At 39.0% G+C, this 22,238-nt stretch overlaps 1 protein-coding gene across 1 annotated transcript; it reads left to right on the top strand.

Annotated features, from left to right (window-relative positions):
* The first annotated feature begins 9,246 nt into the window (after positions 1-9,246).
* On the top strand, positions 9,247-16,551 carry LOC137032654 (B-cell receptor CD22-like). The gene is made up of 10 exons (XM_067404509.1): positions 9,247-9,304; positions 11,733-12,083; positions 12,182-12,430; positions 13,628-13,882; positions 13,969-14,211; positions 14,295-14,382; positions 14,487-14,532; positions 15,459-15,536; positions 15,629-15,690; positions 15,924-16,551. Exons 1-9 carry the CDS (start codon positions 9,247-9,249, stop codon positions 15,686-15,688), a joined length of 1,428 nt encoding a protein of 475 aa, XP_067260610.1. The 3' UTR covers positions 15,689-15,690; positions 15,924-16,551.
* The last annotated feature ends 5,687 nt before the right edge of the window (positions 16,552-22,238 follow it).

Here is a 22,238-nt window from a genome sequence, read left to right as displayed (position 1 = left end):
AATACTGATGTTTTACAGAGCCCCTAAAGGGACATGTGATGAAAAAAAGTATGAAAAATTACGCTTCAATGCTTTTGCATTCTCTCTTCCCCAGGAAATCTTTGTAAGCAGATGTAAAAGCTTTGAAATATAATGTTTCCTCCCATCTCATTCTGTTTCAAACACATGTCCTTTTATGGGCTTCGTATTAAGCAACATTATCTGAGAATTAATTTTGATCAGTGACGTATATTGAGACACTGTGTGTCGTACATGTGTTCTTCATTATGGGCTGGTGCTTATGTGTGAACTGATGCTGGATGAGGTCATTTCCTGTCCCACCCACCTCTACATGCTATTCTTTTCACCAGTAAACTAAAGGCAAAAAAAAAAAAAAAAAAATCTCAAGATTTTCCAATTATAACTTGTCTTTTTGTGGTCAAAGTGAAGACATCCAGTCTTACTCAATATAAGTTCCTGTACTGAGTGTCTTTCTCAGTAATTCAGGAAAAGAGGCATTGACACACAGATGATAAAGATGTATGGACAAACTGTGGTTTGATAAATTATCATTGAAAGAACATATTCAAAAGACAGCCACTAAAAAAGATTTTAAATGTGATGAGATGCCTAAGAGGATCAGAATGGGGAGAGAGTAGAGTGGCAATGAAAAATATCTATATAGCATTGGTTAGATCAGTTTTAGATTATGGAAGTATTGTTTATGACTCAGCAGCAAAAACTTTATTGAAGAAGCTGGATGTGATACAAGCTCAAGGTTTGAGACTGTGTTGTGGTGCTTTTAAAACGACTCCTGTATCTGCTCTTCAGGTTGAAGTGGGTGTAATGCCGTTACAAATCAGACGAAAGCAGTTAATGATGAACTACTGGGTAAGTCTTCAAGGTCATTCAGAAGACCGCCATCCAACAGTAAAGGTACTCCTTCCTTGCTGGGAAAAGGAAAGATCTAAACAGAAGTGTTTTGCATGGAATAGTAGCAAAGAAGCAAGAGAAATGGTTTTAAGTCAGAAAAGATACATTCCTACAGTACCGTTATCAATAACTCCACCTTGGATGTTTCCTGCAGTGTTCTTGGATTTTTATATGTTAGAATTAATGAAGGTATTTAAAGAATCGGGATGCATTGCAGCTATTGTTGAAGATAGACTACAAACTGTGTATCAAGCATTTACTCCATAATATACTGATGGATCTAAAGATCCTAATACAGGGAGAACAGGTTTTGCTTTTAGTATTCCATCCTTAAATGTCTTTATTAATAGGAGAACATCAGATCATTGATCAGTATACACTGTAGAGATGATGGCAATAGCAACTGCACTCTACAGTGGCTAGAAGACACTGGAATCAAAAAGATTATACTTTGTACAGATTCATGTTCAGCGTTACAGTCATTGCAATCATTCACATCTCACAGTCGACAGGATATAGTAAATGAGATATATGAAAATCTGTATAGATTTAAGAATATGAACATCATGATAATATTTATGTGGATACCAGCTCATAGGGGGATAAAGGGCAATGAAAAGGTTGATGGATTAGCAAAGCAGGCTTTGGAAAATGAGGACATCATGAATATCTCACTTATAAATATGAAGCAAAAGCAATAATTAAAGCATATAGGAATGGCAACAAAAATGGGATACAGGAAATACAGGACGTCAGGTTTATGAAATACAATGGGAAGTAGGAGGGGTGAGGAAGACAAGAGGGAATACTAAAGAGGAAACTATTCTAGGACATACCATGCTGAATTAAACCTTAAAATGAATAAATAAACATCCAACAGGATTATGTGAGCACCGTTGAATAGAGGAATCAGTAGATCATGTTATTTGTGTCTGTCAAAAGTATACTAATGAACGAGAAACAATGAAGAACGAACTTAGAAAGGTGGGAGTGGATGTAAAATATGGAAATATATTTATTTATGGATTAGAGAGTTTATTTATTTATTTATTTTTATCTCAAAAGAACAGAGCTGATTGTGACGAGCAGGGCGGGTGAGAGCCGTGAGGGAACGGCGCGAGGCCGGTGACGCGAGTGATAATGAGCATCACCTGCGAGGCGCGCCGGTGTTACAATATATTCGGTTCCTGAAATATTCTGTTCCACTGGGTGGCGCTTACTGCCTTGTCAAACTTTAAATAAAACGAAACTAAATTAAACTATAATTTTCTTATCATAATTATAATATTTTAAACAAAAATAACATTCTTTAAGTAGCTGCTGGCATGAAGACTGTCATCAAAACAAAGCTCCAAAGATTTATATTCCAAAGGAATATTTTATTACCTTTTCGAAATAATCCATTAAACCGATGCGATTTCAGGAGCGTGTACTAATATTTTCAGTTCCATTCGCTTGCGCGTTGTCTCAAGGACACGCCCACAATAGAAGGATATCATGAATATTCGCGTAAGCGCCACCCAGTGGAACAGAATATTTCAGGAACCGAATATATTGTAACACCGGTATGGCGGCATTTTAATGCCATTAATGACCGAGCGCACAATTGATGCTTGCGCGCGCAGTAAATCACTTCCGCGAGAGGATAACAGATCTGCACGCGAGGAAACGGGAGACCGCGAGCTCATTTTAAACCCGCGCGCGCGCACGACATCTCCTCTGCGCGCAGATCAAGCCCTCACGTGCTCGGACAAGACTCGCAGCACGCGCGTCATCATTCCCCACACTCGCGCTCAATCTTCTATTTCGCTCGCGCGAACACTTTTGATTTTTGTCAGTCGTGGGGCGGGACTTTACTTATTTCAGTGTAAGCTCAAATGTCATTGGTCAATTCAGTTTTTCCAGAAGTCTGTTTTGATTGGACGCCTGTTGTAAAACGATTAGACATGGCTTCATCAATGGACCAGATGCAAGTGAGTTAAACTTTATTTATTAACTGATTGATTGCATTATTATTATAATATGGCCTTACTAGATACATTAACTTGATTTATTATTATTTTTATGGAGATGTAGCTGCTGGGGAAATAAGAGAACACATACTATATTTGCTGTAGTTCACCGCTACATTACCACTATACTTCCACTAAACAGTATCTGTTTACCCAGCCAACATTATGTCAGTTCTGAGAACTACAGAAATGTCAAAAGTGTCCATTAAATAGTTGTAACTATGATTCTAAATCCAGAATTGCTTTATGTGGCTTTGGATGAAAGATACATATCAACAAGAGTTGTTGTGTAAGCTTTTTGTTATCATTCTTTGTCAGTTTAATATATTATCAGCTTAATATATTTTCCATTAAATACAGTACAAAATGGTTTCAGCATTTCACTATGTTGAAAGGTTGCAGCTAAAGTTAAGATACAGTACACAGTATGAATGATCATACCCCCCGAAACCCAATTTAGAAATCTTTATATCTAAGACATATTTAGTTTTTTTGTTGTTGTTTTTGTATACTATCATGGGTAAACAGACTGTTTAGTGGAAGTATAATGATAATGTAGCAGTGAACTACTATGTTCTCATTTTTCCCCAGCAGCTACAGCTCCATAGAAAAAATAATAAATCAAGTTAATATAGTATATAATAAGGACATATAATAATAATAATAATATAATAATGCAATCAATCAGTCAATAAATAAAGTTTAACTCACTTGCATAATAATAGTAAATACTATAGTGTTTTGGACCATACTATAGTAAAGTGTAGTATACACATTATACTTTTTACAACACTTTGTTAATGAATGTTTCAGTATACAGTGTATTAACTATGATGAACTGATAAACTGTAATAAATACTGTATAGGCTACTTTAGTTTTTACTACAGTAAACTCTAGTGTATATTGTAGTAATATACCCTATAGATGTAGAAAATTACAGTATTTGAGTAAAGTCAATTTGTTTATATTACCCTCAACAACTATAGAATTACCACAGCAAATTAAAGTACTTTACTTTAGTATGGTTCAAAAACACTATAGTATTTACTATAAATTACTATAGTATTTTTTCATCTGGTCCAAGCCATGTCTAATCGTTTTACAACAGGCATCCAATCACAACAGACTTCCGAAAAACTGAATTGACCAATGACATTTGAGCTTACACTGAAATAAGTAAAGTCCCGCCCCACGACTGACAAAAATCAAAAGTGTTCGAGCGAGTGAAATAGAAGATTGAGCGCGAGTGTGGGGAATGATGACGCGCGTGCTGCGAGTCTTGTCCGAGAACGCGAGGGCTTGATCTGCGCGCAGAGGAGATGTCATGCGCGCGCGCGGGTTTAAAATGAGCTCGCGGTCTCCCGTTATGGCGCTCCAAATGTTCCATTCGGTGACGAGACTGACAAGCACTACGGATAACACACGTGTATACGTGCGTGTACGTCTCCATTTGTTTTATATGGAGACGTACACGCAAACATCACGTCACGTAGACACGTCAATAACGTGTAGCTGTTGATCTTTACAGACGTGACGGCGGCGTCACGTTAGAAGTTAACGTGTGGATTACGTGTGAACGTCTGCACGTCTTAACGTCTGCCCGTCTGAACGTCTGCACGTCTGAACGTCTGCCCGCCTAATTTTCCTTATTTTCTCATACATTTACTGTTATAGACATTATCATAATCTTATTTTGGCAGTTTACTCAGGGTCATATCATTATTTGTTTGTTTAAGATTTGTTAAAGCCCTGCAGCAGCCGGTCTGCATGCCTCAAGTTCATTTATAGATACTGCATTTATTATTAATTAACCATTCAGAAACCACTTTAAAGCTTATTAGATTTTAAACTAAAATAATTAGCATACTTCTGATTGCCGGTTACTCCTATTCTTATAATTAAAATTGTTTAACATAAACGTTCCATTTAATAGAGCTACACTAAAGTTTTTATAAAGCCGGGCACTCTATGAAATGTAGCCCATGCAGTCATAGCCTATACTCCATGATCAAAAAGGATGTTGATTCAAACAAGATTCAAAATGATTAGTCATGCTGTCAATATAAGTGTTCAGTATTTTCAGATTTAAACTATGGCTACAATTTATATTTATATTCCTTATATCACAATGACACATATATATATATATATATACAGGGTAAGATTTGTAGGGGGGACGGGGGGGATTTCCCCCTTCTGGTCTATGTATCCCTGCCTCTGCTAAATTATTTTTTCTGAATTATATAAAAAAATATCCCCCCTGGGTGATGCTACTCCACAAACCACCAACAGAGCATATAAAATACCAAAAATATAAATCTTTTTTTTTTTTAAATAAAATGCTGCGTTTATATAGAACTGTCTCTTTACGACCACAACAAACGGGACACTTTTTAGACGCGCATTATCCGACTTTGCCTCAGCGCCAGGCGCAAGTCAAACAAGCGCGGAAAAGGTGCAGGTGACAACGAGTGAGCTTCAGTTGAGCAACAGTAAACTGCGGTCAGATGTTGTTAGTAAAACTCAGAAAAATGAACATGACTGTCCAATCAGCCGTTATACTGTGCTCGTGGCGCGCACTCAAGAACTGCATGCGCAAATGCGCCGGCGCGCGCTGCATGATTACTTTATTATAGCTTAAACAAAGCGCAAAAGAAACTACGAGCAATAGCCGTCGGTGTTCTGTTAAGTCATGAAATTACCAAACATGCGATTAAAGCTGCCTCAAAACTGTGCATGCATGTATTTGTTGACATGGTTTTAAAGCTATTGTTATCCAATTTGTTGGCCGTAAAACGTCCTAAAAATGCACATAAGTACACCAGGGAAATCTAAATTTTCTCGGGGGAGCATGCCCACGTTCCCCCTAGTAAACTACATTGTCTGACCCTGGTAATTATGAAACCCTGTGTACAGCACAGTTTATATTCTATATAATGAAATCTGAGGTAAACGTGTATACATAAATGGGACCAAACGCGATTGATTTTGCATTTCTATCAAAAATTAAGAATTATTAGTGTCATTGTAGTGCTGCAAATATCTAAGCTATATCTAATACTTGAAATCTCAAAGTTAAATCAGATTTTTTTTGTAAAAATGTTTCTGTAACAGCTGCCAAAAATAGTATATAGCTCTCTCTAGGCAATTGGTTTCATCAACCAATTGCCTGGATGTAATAAATAAGAAGTAACTATAGTAGACAATATAATCATGACATGGAGGCGCGGGCGCGATCACTGGCGCGTGAACTGGAACGCGTCTTACATGAATAAACCGAAACTCAGCGGCTGCTTGCCTCAGAGACATGAGAAATATCTCTATAGAAAGCATGAAATATCTACTTTAACGAAAACGAAATAATTCAAAACGAAAAGAAATAGGCTACTCTGTTTATGTAGAATAAACCGAATGAAATGTGCATTCTCTCTCTAAGCGCATCCACTATGAGGAAATGATGAGAGTCAATGTCAGCTTCATCTTTGCAGTCGACACTGATTCAGAAAACATTACTTTATTAATAAACAATTAAAATGTCTCCTTGCTGTTTTGGTCACATTCATAAGACCAATATCGATTCCCCGGCTATAATCTTAACTCTTCCACTCTTTTGCCTCCGTACCCTTCCACCACACATTATTACTCCTCTTCTTCACGGCTGTTGACACTGTTGGTTTCTGTGTTGTTCTTCTATTATCTAAATGTGTGACACTGAGTTGTGCTCTGTCAATATATGCTTGTCAAATGAAGCTTCATGAGATGCACCTCTGAGCTATTTCAGAGACCTGGGGTGCGTTTCCCGAAAGCATCGTTGGTGAACTATGGTCGTAAGTCCCATTGAACTCTAATGGTAACGACGGAACTTGCGACCATAGTTCGCTTCGGGAAACGCACCCCTGGTTGATTCAATGCTTTACATTCTCCTTTATTAGTGAAATGAAAAATTAAAACGTTAAAATAGCATGTCATAGGAACCAACATCAGCACATACATTTAGGCTATACCCAGTTTCTATTTGTATCGCAGCCACTTTAAATTCACATAATGTTTCACTTCTGAGTAACAGAAATATGTGTGTATATATATATATATATATATATATATATATATATATATATATATTTATTTATTTATTTAAATATAATGAAAATTAATTGCCAACTGAGACAAGTTGAGGAAAAATACCAAGTAAAACACAAATTTATACATATGTGTTTGAATGTTTCTGTAATGAACAGTTTTTAGAAAACCAGAATGCCTGTAAATAAACAATATATTAATGACTGGCATTTCACACAATAGTCAATGAAAATACAGTTCCAAACAGCGCCACAGCAGAACAATTGCAATTGTCTGAAAGAAGTAGTTGTGTGGGTGTTAAATATATATTTGTGTTTTTGAAAGAATAGGTTGAACATCAACCAGTATTCTCTATAGAACAGGGCCTTGGCGCCATCTACTGGCAATTTTATATTGATATTTAGTATAATATTTATTTAGCCTCCTTTCATTTCAGCATTTACAACTCGGTTTAAATGAGGTTACTAGAAGTTCATAGAACGATTTTTATAACATATAATTAAGTAATGCATCCACTCTACTAGCTTTTTTTAAATTATTATTGGAGCCTATATAGCCTATTTCCTATTCCCATGCAAGCTCGTGCATAATTGATATTTCAAAATACATTCAAAGCTTTTTACTGTTGAGATTAGTTTTTTTTTTTTAATGTATCCAAACCTAAATAGTATTTTCTTAATATCCTTTGAGGATGTTAAAAGCTAGGCCTATGTAGCCTATCTATTAATGTGATTTTCTCTGCTGAAAATTACTTAATCTAATTTAATAATAGCTTAAATTACTGTTCGAACAGTGTCTCAAGTAAGACAAGTCCGTTCAATTCAGTTAAATTCAAATTTAGTTGTAGGCTGTAGCGCTTTTCACAATACATATTGTTTCAAAGCAGCTTTACAGAAAATGCATTTCAGAAATAGCCTACATATAAAAATACAGTTAGTTAGTTAGTCATTTATTAATCCATCATACAAGCATAAAAGTAGGAGCGCTATTTTTAAATTAGCCAAGGCACGTTAAGTATTGCGTTCAGACGGGCAGACGTGCAGACGTTCTCCACACGCACGTTAACACGTCTTTTAGCTTGGTTAGGAAAGAAATGACACAAAGGGAGCGCCATACCCGTTTCCTCGCGTGCAGATCTGTTTTCCTCTCGCGGAAGTGATTTACTGCGCGCGCAAGCATCAGTTGTGCGCTCGGTCATTAATGGCATTAAAATGCCGCCATACACCGGCCTCGAGTTTCTCATGGAGGAGCTCCGGAGGCATAAAACGAGGAGCGACGTCAGTGAAGGACGAGAGAGGTCCAGACCTAGACTTTATTTTATGTTTTGTTATGTTTGTGTGGCCGGCAGACGTCCGCGAGGGTCTGCCGGAATTACTTTCGTTTTGTTCTTTGTTTATTTTATATTAAAGTTTTGTTGAATGTTCGCCGGTTCCCGCCTCCTTCTTCCCATAACTACTAACCGTGTTACACTGATTAAGAGAATTTAGTTTTTTTTTGTTTTGTTTTTTTTAATTATGAAATGGGTAAACTCTGGTTAACACTCCAATACAGTAGGTGGCAATAATGCACCTTAACATTGGTGCCACCCATCATAAAAAGAAAGAAGAAGACGAAGAAACAAACAAAGCATAACTAGAAAATAAACCATGAAACGTGAACGTGAAATATAACACCAAAACAAGACATTACAGTTGTGTTTTGTAAAAAGTGTTTTATGAAATTGAAAACTGAGTCGAAGGCTGAGAATTCGTGTATGGTTTTGCAGATTTGTGTGGCTCTGGTGTTTGAGTGTCAAGTGTGACAAGTAAGGATTTTGTGTGTAAGCAGTTGAAAAACACTGTAAATCTGTGTGCATGATTCACTCATCTTTTTTATTTTATTTATTTTATTTTTAGAAATCAGTAAATGTCACTGGATCATGATGAAAAGTTGCTTGTGTGGGCAGAAGTCAAGAAAGAGGAAGAAACATATATACCATCTTAACTGAGAATTTCATCAGTTTATCGTCTGCTGGAGAGACTCACCAGAACACGGTAAGAGTTACTCTGGTTACTGTGTGAATATAGTCTGATTAATACTGCTGTAGAAACCTCTGACCTATTCAATATGACATATTCTCTATGAATATGCGTCATACTTTCAATGTATTAAAGTATTTTACATATTTTTAAACCTAAAGTTTGTTTTTCTCATGATGTGTGTGTGTGTGTGTTTGTGTTATACTGTATTGTTCTTGTAGTGATGTCACTGATAATAAAGGCTCCTCCTCTTCCTCTGGTGTTTCTGCTCATGATTCACGGTGAGTCGCTTCTGCTGGAGAGGTTTTTCTGTTTGTTTGTTTATTTTTTAAAGTAATTTCTTAACCCTCTACCGCACCCATTATGATAAATCTATATAAAAAAATAAATAAATAAATAAATAAATAAATAAATGACTCTTTTTCTTTTCTTAGAATGGCTTAACATAAAGTGCTGTAAAAAAGAAATTTGGAAAAAAATATTATTTTAAGGTACTTTATGATATGTTGCCATATGGCAACAATGTACAATAGTGGAAATTAGGGATGGGCATTCGATTAAATTTTCTTAGTCGATCGTCGGAAGAATTAATGATCGACTATCGATTAATCATTAATATTTTTATAATACAATTAATTATTTAACTTTTATAATTCAAAAATGCAATGAATACAAAAACACGGCGTGTTTTTCCTCGTTGAGACCTTTATTACAAGATCAACTTGTGGCAGACAGTTAAACTATATTCAGTTAGGCAAACCGAACATATATGCGCGTGCATATGCGGTGCTCTAAAGCAGTGGAACCTGCAGCTGCGAGCCGGCGTTTCTAAACAGAGACCTCATTTGTTCCAAAATAATAATAATAATAAAAAAGAATCATGTTAAACAATAACTTAAAAAACATAATAATACTTGATCTGACAGGTCAGATCTGACAGGTTTTGTCAAAATGTAACTCAAAACTATCCAAGCCAGAAGAAAGAGCCAGATATTAGCCTTCCTAACAATTAGGCTAACTTAACAAATTAGGCTACTTAAAGCCTCGTGAAAAATAACTAACTTTAGTAACTCGCATACAACTTCTGCACCAGTCTACTGATTTTTGTTGAGAAATATAAGCATGTTGACATGATCTGGGGTCAGACGCGACCGCAACCTGGTGACCGTCAGTCCAGCCGCGGAAAACACCCGATCTGAGGGGACTGACGTTGCCGGGATGCACAGGTACCTGCGCGCTAACTTGGCCAGCCCGGGGAACCTATTTCCGTTCACTTTCCAGTCTGTAGGTGTGCGATTCAGGGGTGGGGGATTCTCCCTCAGAATCAAAACGGAAGATCACAGATCCGAGTATGGTGTCAAATATTGCACCCTGGTGGTAAAATGTTTAATTGCTGTCACACAGTGAAATTCATTTAATTGCTTCAAGACTCACACTACGCAATGCAAAAAATGCATTAATCGATAACAAATTAACGTGATCGACGAAATTCTTAACGATCAATTATCGATCGTCGATTAATCATGCCCATCCCTAGTGGAAATAACTTAGAATAAGTGTAAGTGTATATAGTTAATATTTTTCCTCAAAAATGTTGTTTGTATTGAATCAATTTGTGCTATTATAAGCTTTAGCAGTAAATATAAACAACACCTTATACTTATTTTCCAACATCCAACATAAAACCAAAAATATTGCAGTTCATGAAAATTCAACATTACACAATCTTATGAGAGGAAGGTTATGAACATGAACCCCCATAATCCTTGAAACTTCACCTTTTTTCTGTACGAAACTTCAAAAAGCATTTTTTTTCAGAGGTGAGACACATGTCATCACATTTGATGCTCTTCACCCTAAAAATACACTTACATCCACTTGCACCTGCCTTTTTGAGACACCATGGTAGGCCAGTGGTAGGTCTGGGCCAGTACTGGCTGTGATGGCAGATCTCTGATATGATTTAATTCATAATACAAATGTCATGGCAGTCCTTGACATACGACTAATCAACATTATATCACTAGCATTAATGTTATTATTGTTACAAATTAACAGACTGCAGCTGGCCTTTGCTAGCTATCTAACCTATTATAATAATGTCATTCCATTATTGCGCAGTGTTGCCATATGGCAACACAGACATTTTCTCAATTTACCAAAAACTAATTTCATAAAAACTTTTTTGAGTGGTGAATATGTTATCATAACTGACCTGAGATGATGTTAACATTTTTTTTGTGAATGTGACATGGGCGGGTCCTTGTTTGTTACTGACGTTTTAGTTTGCTTTCAGCAACTACCGACAAGAGACGGCAGTCTGTCAGATATCGCGTCACAGAAAAAAAATGCATGTCATGTGACTTAACCAAAGCACATCATTGGCTAAACTATGGTCTTCTCTTACCAACAAAAAAAATCTAGAATGTTCTGTTAAAGAGACAGTGGCAAGGAAATGAACACAAAGAGTATGTTGCCATATGGCAACACTATGTGGTAGAGGGTTAAAGGAAATTGTTAATTTGGGCTATCTTACAAATCATCAGTGTTCAAAAGTTACTGAACCCTCTGTTAAAACCCTTTTTTTTTTAAATTTCAGTGAATGTCGGTAAAGTTAAAAAAAAAAAAAAAAAAAAAAAAGATTAACATGTCAGGTCAGTTATGGAAGAATCATTTTTATGTGAACTATCCCTTTAATGTGTGTTTCAGGGGTTTCTAGTGCTGGTTGGGGTGTGAGTTACAGTCCTTCACACATCTGTGCACTAAAGGATTCATCAGTGATAATGAACTGCACTTATACATACCCTACTAGATATCAGATCATGAAAGTCTTCTGGACCAAAACAAAAGATAAAAAGGACAGAGAAGAGTTTCCAGATCTGTCTAAGGACCCTGAATACAGTCAGAGGCTTCAGTATCTGGGAGATAAACAGCAGAACTGCACCATGAGACTGAGTCATGTGACACTGAAGGATTCACACGAGTACTATTTCAGATTCATCACTAATATAACAGAAGGAAAATGGCTTGGTGTTCCAGGAGTGACTCTTACTGTCACAGGTGACTTTCATGAGGTTTCTCTCTTCTTCTGTGCATTATGTTGAATAATAATCAGTGTATGACAGCAGCACTAGATATAATGTGTGTGTTGTGTTCAGATCTTCAGGTGGAGTCTCCTGAGAGAGTGACAGAGGGAGATTCAGTCCGTCTGACATGTAAAAGCAGCTGCACTCTGACTGACAGAGCAACATTCATCTGGTACAGAAACTCACAGCCATTAACTGAGAGAAGAGACAGAAACAATGAACTCCTGCTGCAGTCAGTCAGAAGAGAGGATGCAGGCAGATATAGCTGTGCTGTACACGGACACAATCACATCTCTCCTGCTGCTGAGCTCAATGTCATGTGTCAGTATATTCTTTGAAGTTTTATTTCTAAAGCCAGAAGAGTTCATTTCAAATCCAGAGTACATTTAAAAATTAGAATCAAGAATAAAACATTAATTAAAAAACATATCAGTTATATAAATTATCATTATAAAATTGTAAAGACTTGAATTTCCTGCTAGACAAAAACAGAGATAAAGCATCCTGCAATATAATAATAAAACTTATCTGGAAAAAAGATCTCAAAGAAGTAGTACAGGACAACGCCTTGCCCTAACCCCAAAAGGACAATGCCCCCATCCCCCCCCCCCCCCCCCCCACACACACACACACCTTCCCTTCCCCCTGACTCAACTCACTGAAAGTTATTCAAATCATATAATGTAACTTGTGTATCTATTGTTTTTCCCTTTTCATGTTTGGTATCATTTTAAATGTCTCAGTGCGATTGGTTAGATGGTCTCAATTTCACAGCAGTCACTGATACTATGAAGAAGATTGAAAACTAAGGAAAATTCTATCCTCTTTTGGGTGGTGCCTTTTGTAAAAACCCACTCCTCTTCCCCCAAAACAGGTGTTGGTGTAGTAAATATTTATGATCCTTTCTGTTCTGGTCTGTATATAAGGTAAATTGCAAAGCAGTCAGGGGGGATTTTTTGTAGCCAGAAACCCCCATGCAGTGATGGAAAAGTGTCTTCAAACACTAATCCACCACTGTGTGCATGTGCAATTCAACTGATGTTATGCATTTATTATTTCTGAATTGGCTTCTAATTGTCTAACTGTAATGTAATTGGCATGATATATTTTTACTCAGAGTAATACGAATAATCAAAAATCTAAATTAAGGCATAACTAATGATTTATTTCTAATTGGAAACACAACCTAAGAATAAGAATCATTTGAAATTGGAGTCAGATTAAACGAGTGAAATTAAGTGAACTTCACAGAGGCGCTGAAAAGGCATACACGCGTTAACCTTCGCCCAGGCCGTCGAATTCTGTTTTTGGGCCGATGGGGGGTTCCTTACAAAATGATAAATAGAATATAAATAATTAGCAATATAAGAAATATAATCTAAAAAGGCTAAGAAAACAGTATCAACATTCAAAAGTTTGAATATTTCTAAGAATATAAAATATGCCATACACCATGTACATATTATTCACACTCTTATTATTCATGTGGAGTCTTGATATTACATATTTCTCCTGTAGATCCTCCAAAGAGTGTCTCAGTGTCCATCAGTCCATCTGGTGAAATAGTGTCAGGAGATTCAGTGACTCTGATCTGCAGCAGTGATTCAAACCCTCCTGCAGAAATCAGCTGGTTTAAAGGAGGAACGTTTGTAGGATCTGGAAGAATCTACAGCAACTCAAAGATCAGATCTGATGACAGTGGAGAATACAAGTGCAGATCCATCAATGAACATGGAGAGAAATACTCTGATGCTGTAACTTTAAATGTCATGTGTGAGTTAATGGTGGTTCAATAATTGTGATGTTAAATCCTATAAACAAAGTCTGTGATGTGAAATGTATTTTGTTTTCTGTTTCAGATCCTCCCAGGAACGTCTCAGTGTTGATAAATGGATCTGGTGAAATAGTGTCAGGAGATTCAGTGACTCTGATCTGCAGCAGTGATTCAAACCCTCCTGCTCTGAACTTCAGCTGGTTTAAGGAGAATGAAAGCTCAGCTGTTGGATCTGGACAGAGTTTCAGTGCACTACAGAGTGGACGCTTCTACTGTCAGGCTCACAATCAACATGGATCTCAGAGATCAGACGCTGTAACTGTCACAGGTGAAGCTTTTATTAACACACTCCTGGATCTTCACATCATTCATCAGTTTGGAGAGTTAATCATGATGATCTTCCTCTTTCAGTTCATCATGGTGCTGGTATGAATGTGATTGTGATCGCAGCGACATCAGGAGGATTATTCATCATCATCATCATCATCATATTTATAATGTAAATAAAATGGATCAATAAAGAGTAGAAATAAAATGTGCTTTTAAATGAATTCAATAGGACATTATTAAAATAAATGGCTTGTTTGTGTTTCCTTTTAACAGTCAGAGGAAAATGAAAAACAGAAGATCAGCAATACACGAGTATGAGGTGAGATGATCAAATAATTCAATAAATTAATTGGAGCTTCTTTCTACATGTAGAAAATGTGTATTATCACACTCAAGGATTTACTGTTGCAGTCAAAATGTGAGAAGAAAGAGACTGTGGAGGGATTACACTTTAGATCAGCTCTGAACCTTGAGGTCCACTGTCCTGTAGAGTTTATCTCCAACCCTAATCAATCACACCTGAACAAGCTACTCAAGGTCTGCGTCCAGAAACGTAAAAATGCTGCTTCTGCAGGCAGGATAGGGAAATAGGAAGGTAACGAGTCACATGCGAATCCAATGATCATTCCACATCCTGTCTCCTGAGATACCTTCACCTGAACAGGTTTTGAAGGCAGCACAGATGTATCCCTTCATGCCTTTAATATCCCACAATCCTGCATGTTGCATTCCATGGCAGATGAGCTAAAAAATAGAGGTTGGTGGCCAGTCTGTGTGTAAAATGTACACTTTGACCAACTTTGTCCACTTTTGATGCCATTTCTAGTGAGAAATTAGAATTGTAGAAATTAAATACTCACTTTGTTGTCACCAAATCTGTCTCTGTTTTGTTGTCGATTGTTTAACCGTTATACTGCATCATTAGTCTGTCTGAAATCAGTTTCATGAGGTACCTGTGTGAGTAAATGCTGCCTGCTAAGTCATTACCTGATAGGGCAGCGAGGCAACAATCAGCTGCCTAGGTTTTCAGATGCAGCTAGTGCCTTCAGCATTACTACAGAGTCGCAGGTAGGTGTGTTTCATTAGGGTTGGAGCTAAACTCGAGAGGAAAAAGTGGATTTCGAGGTCCAGAGTTGCTTAAGATTGACACTTTTGCATCTGTGTTGTTAGGGACACTCACTGTCATGGTAACTATTTAAAAACACCTGTTTTGTAGTGCAAGTCCTTCTCTTTGTTTCCCTGTAGAATGATTCTCCCAGTACAGGAACATATGCAGCTCTTGAGCTGAAGTCAAGATCTTCTGATGTGTACAACACACTCACAGTAAGTAAAATATCAAAAACTATACATGTGATAGAGTTTGTGCTTTCTATAGTCAGGTAATCTGTCTAATAGTCAGTATGTCTTTCACATAGACTGTCCATCCCAGACCTGCTCTTCACCAGTCAGGCTCTATTGAATATGAGAATCCATGAGTGTGAGTTCCTCAATGTGATCTTCTCTTTATAATCAGTAAAGAAGAAAATATCCTTAATCTACCAGTCAATAAATTTTTAATTTTCTTTCAGTTACAACAGACAATAGACATTTAGCTGTCAGTAATAAAATCTTAAAAAAGTAAAATAATTATTATACCATTGTACTGTAGATTTATTATATGTGTTTTCATGTTTGTGTAAATGTGTTTCCCTTGTCTTATTTCTGTTGTAGCCACATTGAAGCAGCATCCAGTCGCAACATATGGGCAAGATAGTGGGATAGTCCTTTGTGACTCATTCGCTGTTGGTCATCATCAAATGAATTACTGCTGAACTTAGCTTACATTAGATTATATTTGATGAAAATACGATACAGCAGAAATCGATGCAATACAGTCAACAGAAAGTAGGTCCCTGCTACTCGATCTTTCTACAAACAATCCGCCACAGGAAATTGATCACCAGTTCACACCTGACAGTGAACCAATAAGAACTAACAACAAATGAATGATCTTCCACACATAGTAAGACACCACGTTAAGATGAAGCAAAAGTTAAACTTTACTCACCTTTTGTCGCAGCACTGGACATGCCCACATTACAACTACCAATAAAAACTAAGAACTTTGTGTGAAGAGTTTACATTCTGCAGTGAAGTGACTTCTGTAAAAGATAGTAAAGGTTTGTTTATGTGTGAATGAATGAGCAACGAAAAGGTGCATTCTGATTGACATGGTCCCTACAGAGTGTTCACTGCTGTCAGCTTTCATCGCCACTAGTTTTTTGACATTGGCCTGGTGTGTCCCAGGCTAAAGAAAAGCAACAGGTTCACACAGATTATGATATAACACAAATATTGTAATTTACCAAAATGTAAAATATGCAAATACATATACACACATGAATCTAATAAATATAATCAAAACTTAAATGCTTATTATATACTTGTTTGACTAATACAGCTATTGATTGATTAATAATATATTTAAAGCTGTACTGTAATTGTCATGTAATATGAAAATAAATTATGGTTTGGTTAACTATGTAAATGTGTTCTTAATCCATTCTCTCAAAGATGACATAAAACATACAGACAGTTTCTGCCAATCTCATGTCAGTCTTGAGTAGTATAGAGCCAGTTGCCAACAACACAGACTTTTGATGCAGTTTTACTTACCGCTTGCGGTTTTGACTCATGAACGGGATCTTTTCTCACTGAAACTGCTCTATCTTTCGGTTTCAAATGATCTGCAAATCCAGCGTCGAACTGGGCCTTGTTTATAAAACATTTGTCATCAAAATGTGGGGAACTAACAAACACACTCACACAGCTCTGTTGCTGCCCCCGAGTTCTACTGTTCCCTTAACACTGGGTTCTTTGGGAAGCTGAACAAGGTTATCTTTCCCTCACAACCAAAAACACATTTCTTTGGTGACATTGTTAATTTCGTGGTCTAAAAACAAAATGACAAATCTTTCTCAAGTATGTCCTGTGTAGCACTGCCGCTGCCGCTGTGCACTGTGTGGCGCTCATTTCTGGGAGAAGAGCCTGTACAAGGAATTCCGCCCTTTATGATGTCATACAGGGCCATACTCAAAAAAAAAAAAAAAAAACTTTCCGAAACTTATAAGAACCCTGAAGGAGTGTATTTGGCACAGAAATACTCTGTCATACATTTGAAACTTTTGGCCATGTTTAGCATGATAATCCAACTCTTTATCAGTGTTTATAAGTCAGAATGCACAAAATAGCATTGGACATCCCCTTTAATAACCGAAATGTAGCGCTCTCATCTCGTGCACTTTCTTTCCCACTCCCAGCCACATGGTAAAAACTCCTGAGAAAAATAAAGTAAACTAAAATATGACAGAGCCTCAGCTGATTCTCAACAGTTTTACTTTGTGATTAGAATATATATAAGTCAAGTCAAGTCACCTTTATTTATATAGCGCTTTTTACAATGCAGATTGTATCAAAGCAGCTTTACATTGATAACTGGTACATCATTTTTGCTGCACAGCAGCTCTTCAAGAATAGTGCAGGCAGATCAAAAGCACTGTTGAATAAATGTCAAGAATACTGTTGAATATCAAATGTCAAGTGTCCCCAACTAAGCAAGCCAAAGGGCAAGGAACCCAAACTCCAACAGGTGACATCAGGTGGCAAACAAGTGGCAAATAGGTGTTAAAATGGAGAAGAAAAAAAAACCTTGGGAGAAACCAGGCTTAGTCGGGGGCCCAGTTCTCCTCTGGCGAACAGTGCTTTGTTACGAATCAGGTTGCTATCATAAATCTGATAGGATCGCAACATTCAAAGTATTTATTTCAGTTCCATCCAGTTGAGGATCGTATTCATCACGGTATGGACGGTTTGTTGAGGAACTGTGCTACTGGCTGTCGTGTTGATAATGTCTTCACAATGGATGATCTAGTCGACTCGATCTCTGCTGATACTTCAGGGCTGCGTTGTGGTCGTGTCCAATTGAGGATCGTATTCATCATGTCGGTATGGACGGTTTGTTGTCTCCGTTCCCTCCTTCAGGGAACGAGGGTTACCTTTGTAACCAAGACGTTCCCATTCAGTCGGTTACGTTCGACGTACGTCGGACAGACCGACGAATAGGAATCCCTACCAAAGCGCCACAGGAGCTGCCCCCTTCCAGTGCTCTGTTGTAAGCCACCTGAACCCCCTTGCCTGAGGATGGTGGGACAGGGCTAACACAGAGAGTGTCGATCACTGCTGTTCCCCAAAACCCATTCAGTGAGACTATTGGATAACACTGGGAAAGCGTACCCTTTCGCTGGGAAAGGAACACTGCAGAAGCCACATCCTTCCCCGAAGGAGTTATTTGGAGAAGTACATATGGACTAACCCTGTAGGGCTGTGCTACATATGGAAGAGCTGGGGTGACTCCAACCCGATGAAGGGTAAGTTCTCCCAGAGGGAAAGACACGGGAAAAGAAGCGCATGTAGCGCAGCAAGCCGACACTAAGCCGGGGCCTCTCCGTGCCTCTGACCTGTGGTGAGAACACGGGAGGAGACCGGCTCGACACGAAGGCTATAGTATCTAGCGAACGTGTTAGGTGTCGTCCAGTCCGCAGCTCTACAAATGTCTGTCAGCGAGGCGCCACGAGCCAGCGCACAGGAGGATGCGACACCTCTCATGGAGTGAGCATGCAACCTGAGCGGGCAGGGCACGCCCTGAGCTTGGTAAGCCAGGGCGATGGCATCCACTATCCAGTGGGCCATCCTCTGCTTGGAGACAGCCTTTCCCTTCTGCTGGCCTCCATAACAGACAAAGAGCTGGTCTGAGGTCCTGGGGCTTCGGGTTCTGTCTATGTACAGTCGCAAAGCGCGGACTGGACAGAGTAAAGCCAGGGCTGGGTCTGCCTCCTCCGAGGGCAGCACTTGCAGGCTCACTACCTGGTCCCTGAAGGGAGTGGTAGGAACCTTGGGCACATAGCCAGGCCGGGGTCTCAGTACCACGTGGCTGTCACCCGGCCCGAACTCTAAGCACGATTCGTTGACCGAAAATGACTGCAGGTCCCCTACCCTCTTGATGGAGGCCAATGCACCCAGCAGCAAAGTCTTCATAGACAGAATCTTTAAGTCTGCTGATTGCAAGGGCTCAAAGGGAGCAATCTGGAGTGCTCTTAGCACCAGAGCAAGGTCCCAAGAGAGTATGGAGGGAGGACGAGGAGGATTTAACCGACTCGCCCCCCTAAGGAGCCTGACGACCAGGTCGTGCTGACCAACAGACTTGCCATCTATGTGGTCGTGATATGCGGAGATAGCAGCAGTATGGACTTTGAGGGTGGAAGGGGACAGCCTATGCTCCAACCCTTGCTGCAAGAAGGAAAGCACGACTCCGATCGAGCATCTTCGGGGGTCTTCTCGGCGAGAAGAACACCACTCGATGAACAGGTTGTAGTGTCTGGACCAATCAGGCACACAAAATTATTCAATATTTTTAATGAATTACCTATGAACTCACTTTATCAAAGTTTTGTGAACCCATCCCCCTAAAACTGCAACCAGCACACAGGCCAACCTATGTGTCCTGTTACAGATATATGGTACTTTTATGATCCGGAAGAATGCTGTAGAGACTAGTGACTCATTCTTGAGAAGGACAAATAAACTCTCTTAATCTTATGTATTCTCTATATAACCACTTGGGAAATGTATAAACATGTATCTAAGAGGACCTGCTCCTCGTCCTCCCTGACTTTGCACAGGGTCTGTGCAAGTAGGCTCACTGGGGGAAAGACATATTTGCGAAGGCCCCGGGGCCAGCTGAGTGCCAGTGCGTCTGTCCCGAGTGTTCCCTCGGACAGGGAGTAAAACAACTGGCAGTGGGAGGTTTCCGGTGAGGCAAACAGGTCTACCTGAGCCTCTCTGAACTCTCTCCAGATCAGCTGGACCACCTGGGGGTGGAGTTGCCACTCTCCTGGCAGCTCAGCTCATGATAGCTCGGTTTGTTGAGGAACTGTGGCACTGGCTGTCGTGTTGATGATGTCTTCACAATGGATGATCTAGTCGACTCGATCTCTGCTGATACTTCAGGGCTGTGTTGTGGTCGTGTCAAGGCACAGGTCCTTGGTCTCAGCTGGATACGGCCCCGATCCGGTTGACTACGGTAAACCTCGGGATAAACAGAAAGACTAATATTAGCGTAGATGCCATTCTTTTTCTGATGTAACGAGTACATCTGGTGTTATAGGAAGTGTTCCCGGTTCCGGCTGACCTAATTTATGCAGCCTAATAATTCTTTAACGGATTTGAAAATATAAATTGATAATGTGTTATGTTATAGATATATTTTTATAAAGATATCTCGACGGACTTTACAAAGTCAGTCAAGGTTGCCAACCAGTCGCAACAGAGTGGGCCGTGGGAGTGCATTAGCAGGCATAGCTGTCCTCTAAGGGCGAAGAGCCAGCTGTGGTGCACTGAATGGGAGGCTAACCCACACCACCCAGGTAGGCTTGGATTATATCTGAACCGTAGACCTAGGAGGTACGGTAGTGATCAGAAGTAGACCCTGAGATAATATAATCTAAGAAGAAAATATTATATGCCTACCTGACTCCTCCTGAATCTATAAAGGTAAACCTTTTACAGGAGTTGAGTAATATGAATAGAGGAAGTGGCTCGTGACCAAGATAGTGTTACGTGGTCGCGGCAGAAACCACCCAGGTGGTGACGTGGCACAGCATTGAAAACCTCCTTCAACAGTTCTGCTCCATCATTAGTTCTGACTCATAACTGGTAATACAGACTTTAATAGTCCATTATAAAATGGGTCAAACAACATTTATCATAACGTGATTTTAAAGGATTCAGGCACTAAAGAGAGTACCTATTAAAAGAGGCATGGCATTATAGGCCTGTTACTAAATCAATGGTGCCATCATGGGATCTGATTGTAGTTCTGGAGGCTATGTGTGAACCTCAGTTTGTGAGGTCTTTAGAATCTTTGGATCTAAGGATGCTGTCTTAGAAAACAGTCCTGGTGCTGACATCAGCGAAATGCACTGAAATTCTTCATGTGCTGTTGGTGCATTCCTTGTGAGTCTAATTTGCGTTGGATGGGTCAAGCGTGATGGGTCAAGCCTAGTGCATTCTTGTTTGAGCTGCCTGCCTTATAACATCTCTCTATTGAGTCAGAGAAAGACAGGAGACTTCATGCTATGTGCTCTGTGCGTGTATTACGCAGAAACATTGAGCAGATGCAGGCTCTTTTGGCCAGCTTTTTTATGTGCTTGGCCTACCAGGTTCGTGGGAAGCAGCTATTCAAACAGCATGTTCTGCATTGGATTAGATGTCTAGATGTCACTGCGGCTGCGGTGATTCAATCTGAGCTCACCGCAGGGGTTTTACACCAGGGATTTAACCTAAAATTAAACAAGTGTTACACAAAGGCTAATTTAGTTTCACATTCTGTATATCAGTACATTTGATTCAGTGAGCAGTTAAACTGATTCACCGACCATTCAACATTTGGGCAGGGCAGAGCATTGTTACATCACTTGTTACTCTGCTTGTGTGGGCAGGAGTCCAGAAAGAGGAAGAAACTTTTTTTTTTTTTTTTTATTTCCAAAAATAAACAGTGTGTAATAAATGAATGAAATTCATCAGTTTAATGCCTGCTGGAGCTCAGACTCACCAGAACAAGGTAAGAGCTACACTGGTTAATATGTGAATATAGTCTGATTAAAGCCACATTTCCACAGCATGAACTATCCCCAGGAACTAGGAGCTTTGGGGTGGTACTCGGTGTGTTTCAACCATAGGAACCAGGGTCTAAATGAAGTTAGTAAAAAATTCCCCCTTAGAAAGTCCCTGCTCACAAGGTCATACTTTTTCCGGAACTTTCAAGGGTGGGACTTGGGCGCTAAAAATGCTGATTGGTTGACTCCATGCAACATTTTATTTCAACCATTGTTTTTTTTTTAAGTCTTTTGCGGTGCGTGTCAGGGAGTCAACTCAGTCACGCACTCAGGCTGCGTCCGACTACTTCTCTCCTATTTAGTAGAGGAAAAG

Source organism: Chanodichthys erythropterus, chromosome 12 (assembly GCF_024489055.1).
Source record: "Chanodichthys erythropterus isolate Z2021 chromosome 12, ASM2448905v1, whole genome shotgun sequence".
Classification (NCBI taxonomy): Eukaryota; Metazoa; Chordata; class Actinopteri; order Cypriniformes; family Xenocyprididae; genus Chanodichthys; species Chanodichthys erythropterus.
This window is presented reverse-complemented; position numbering and strand designations above follow the sequence as displayed.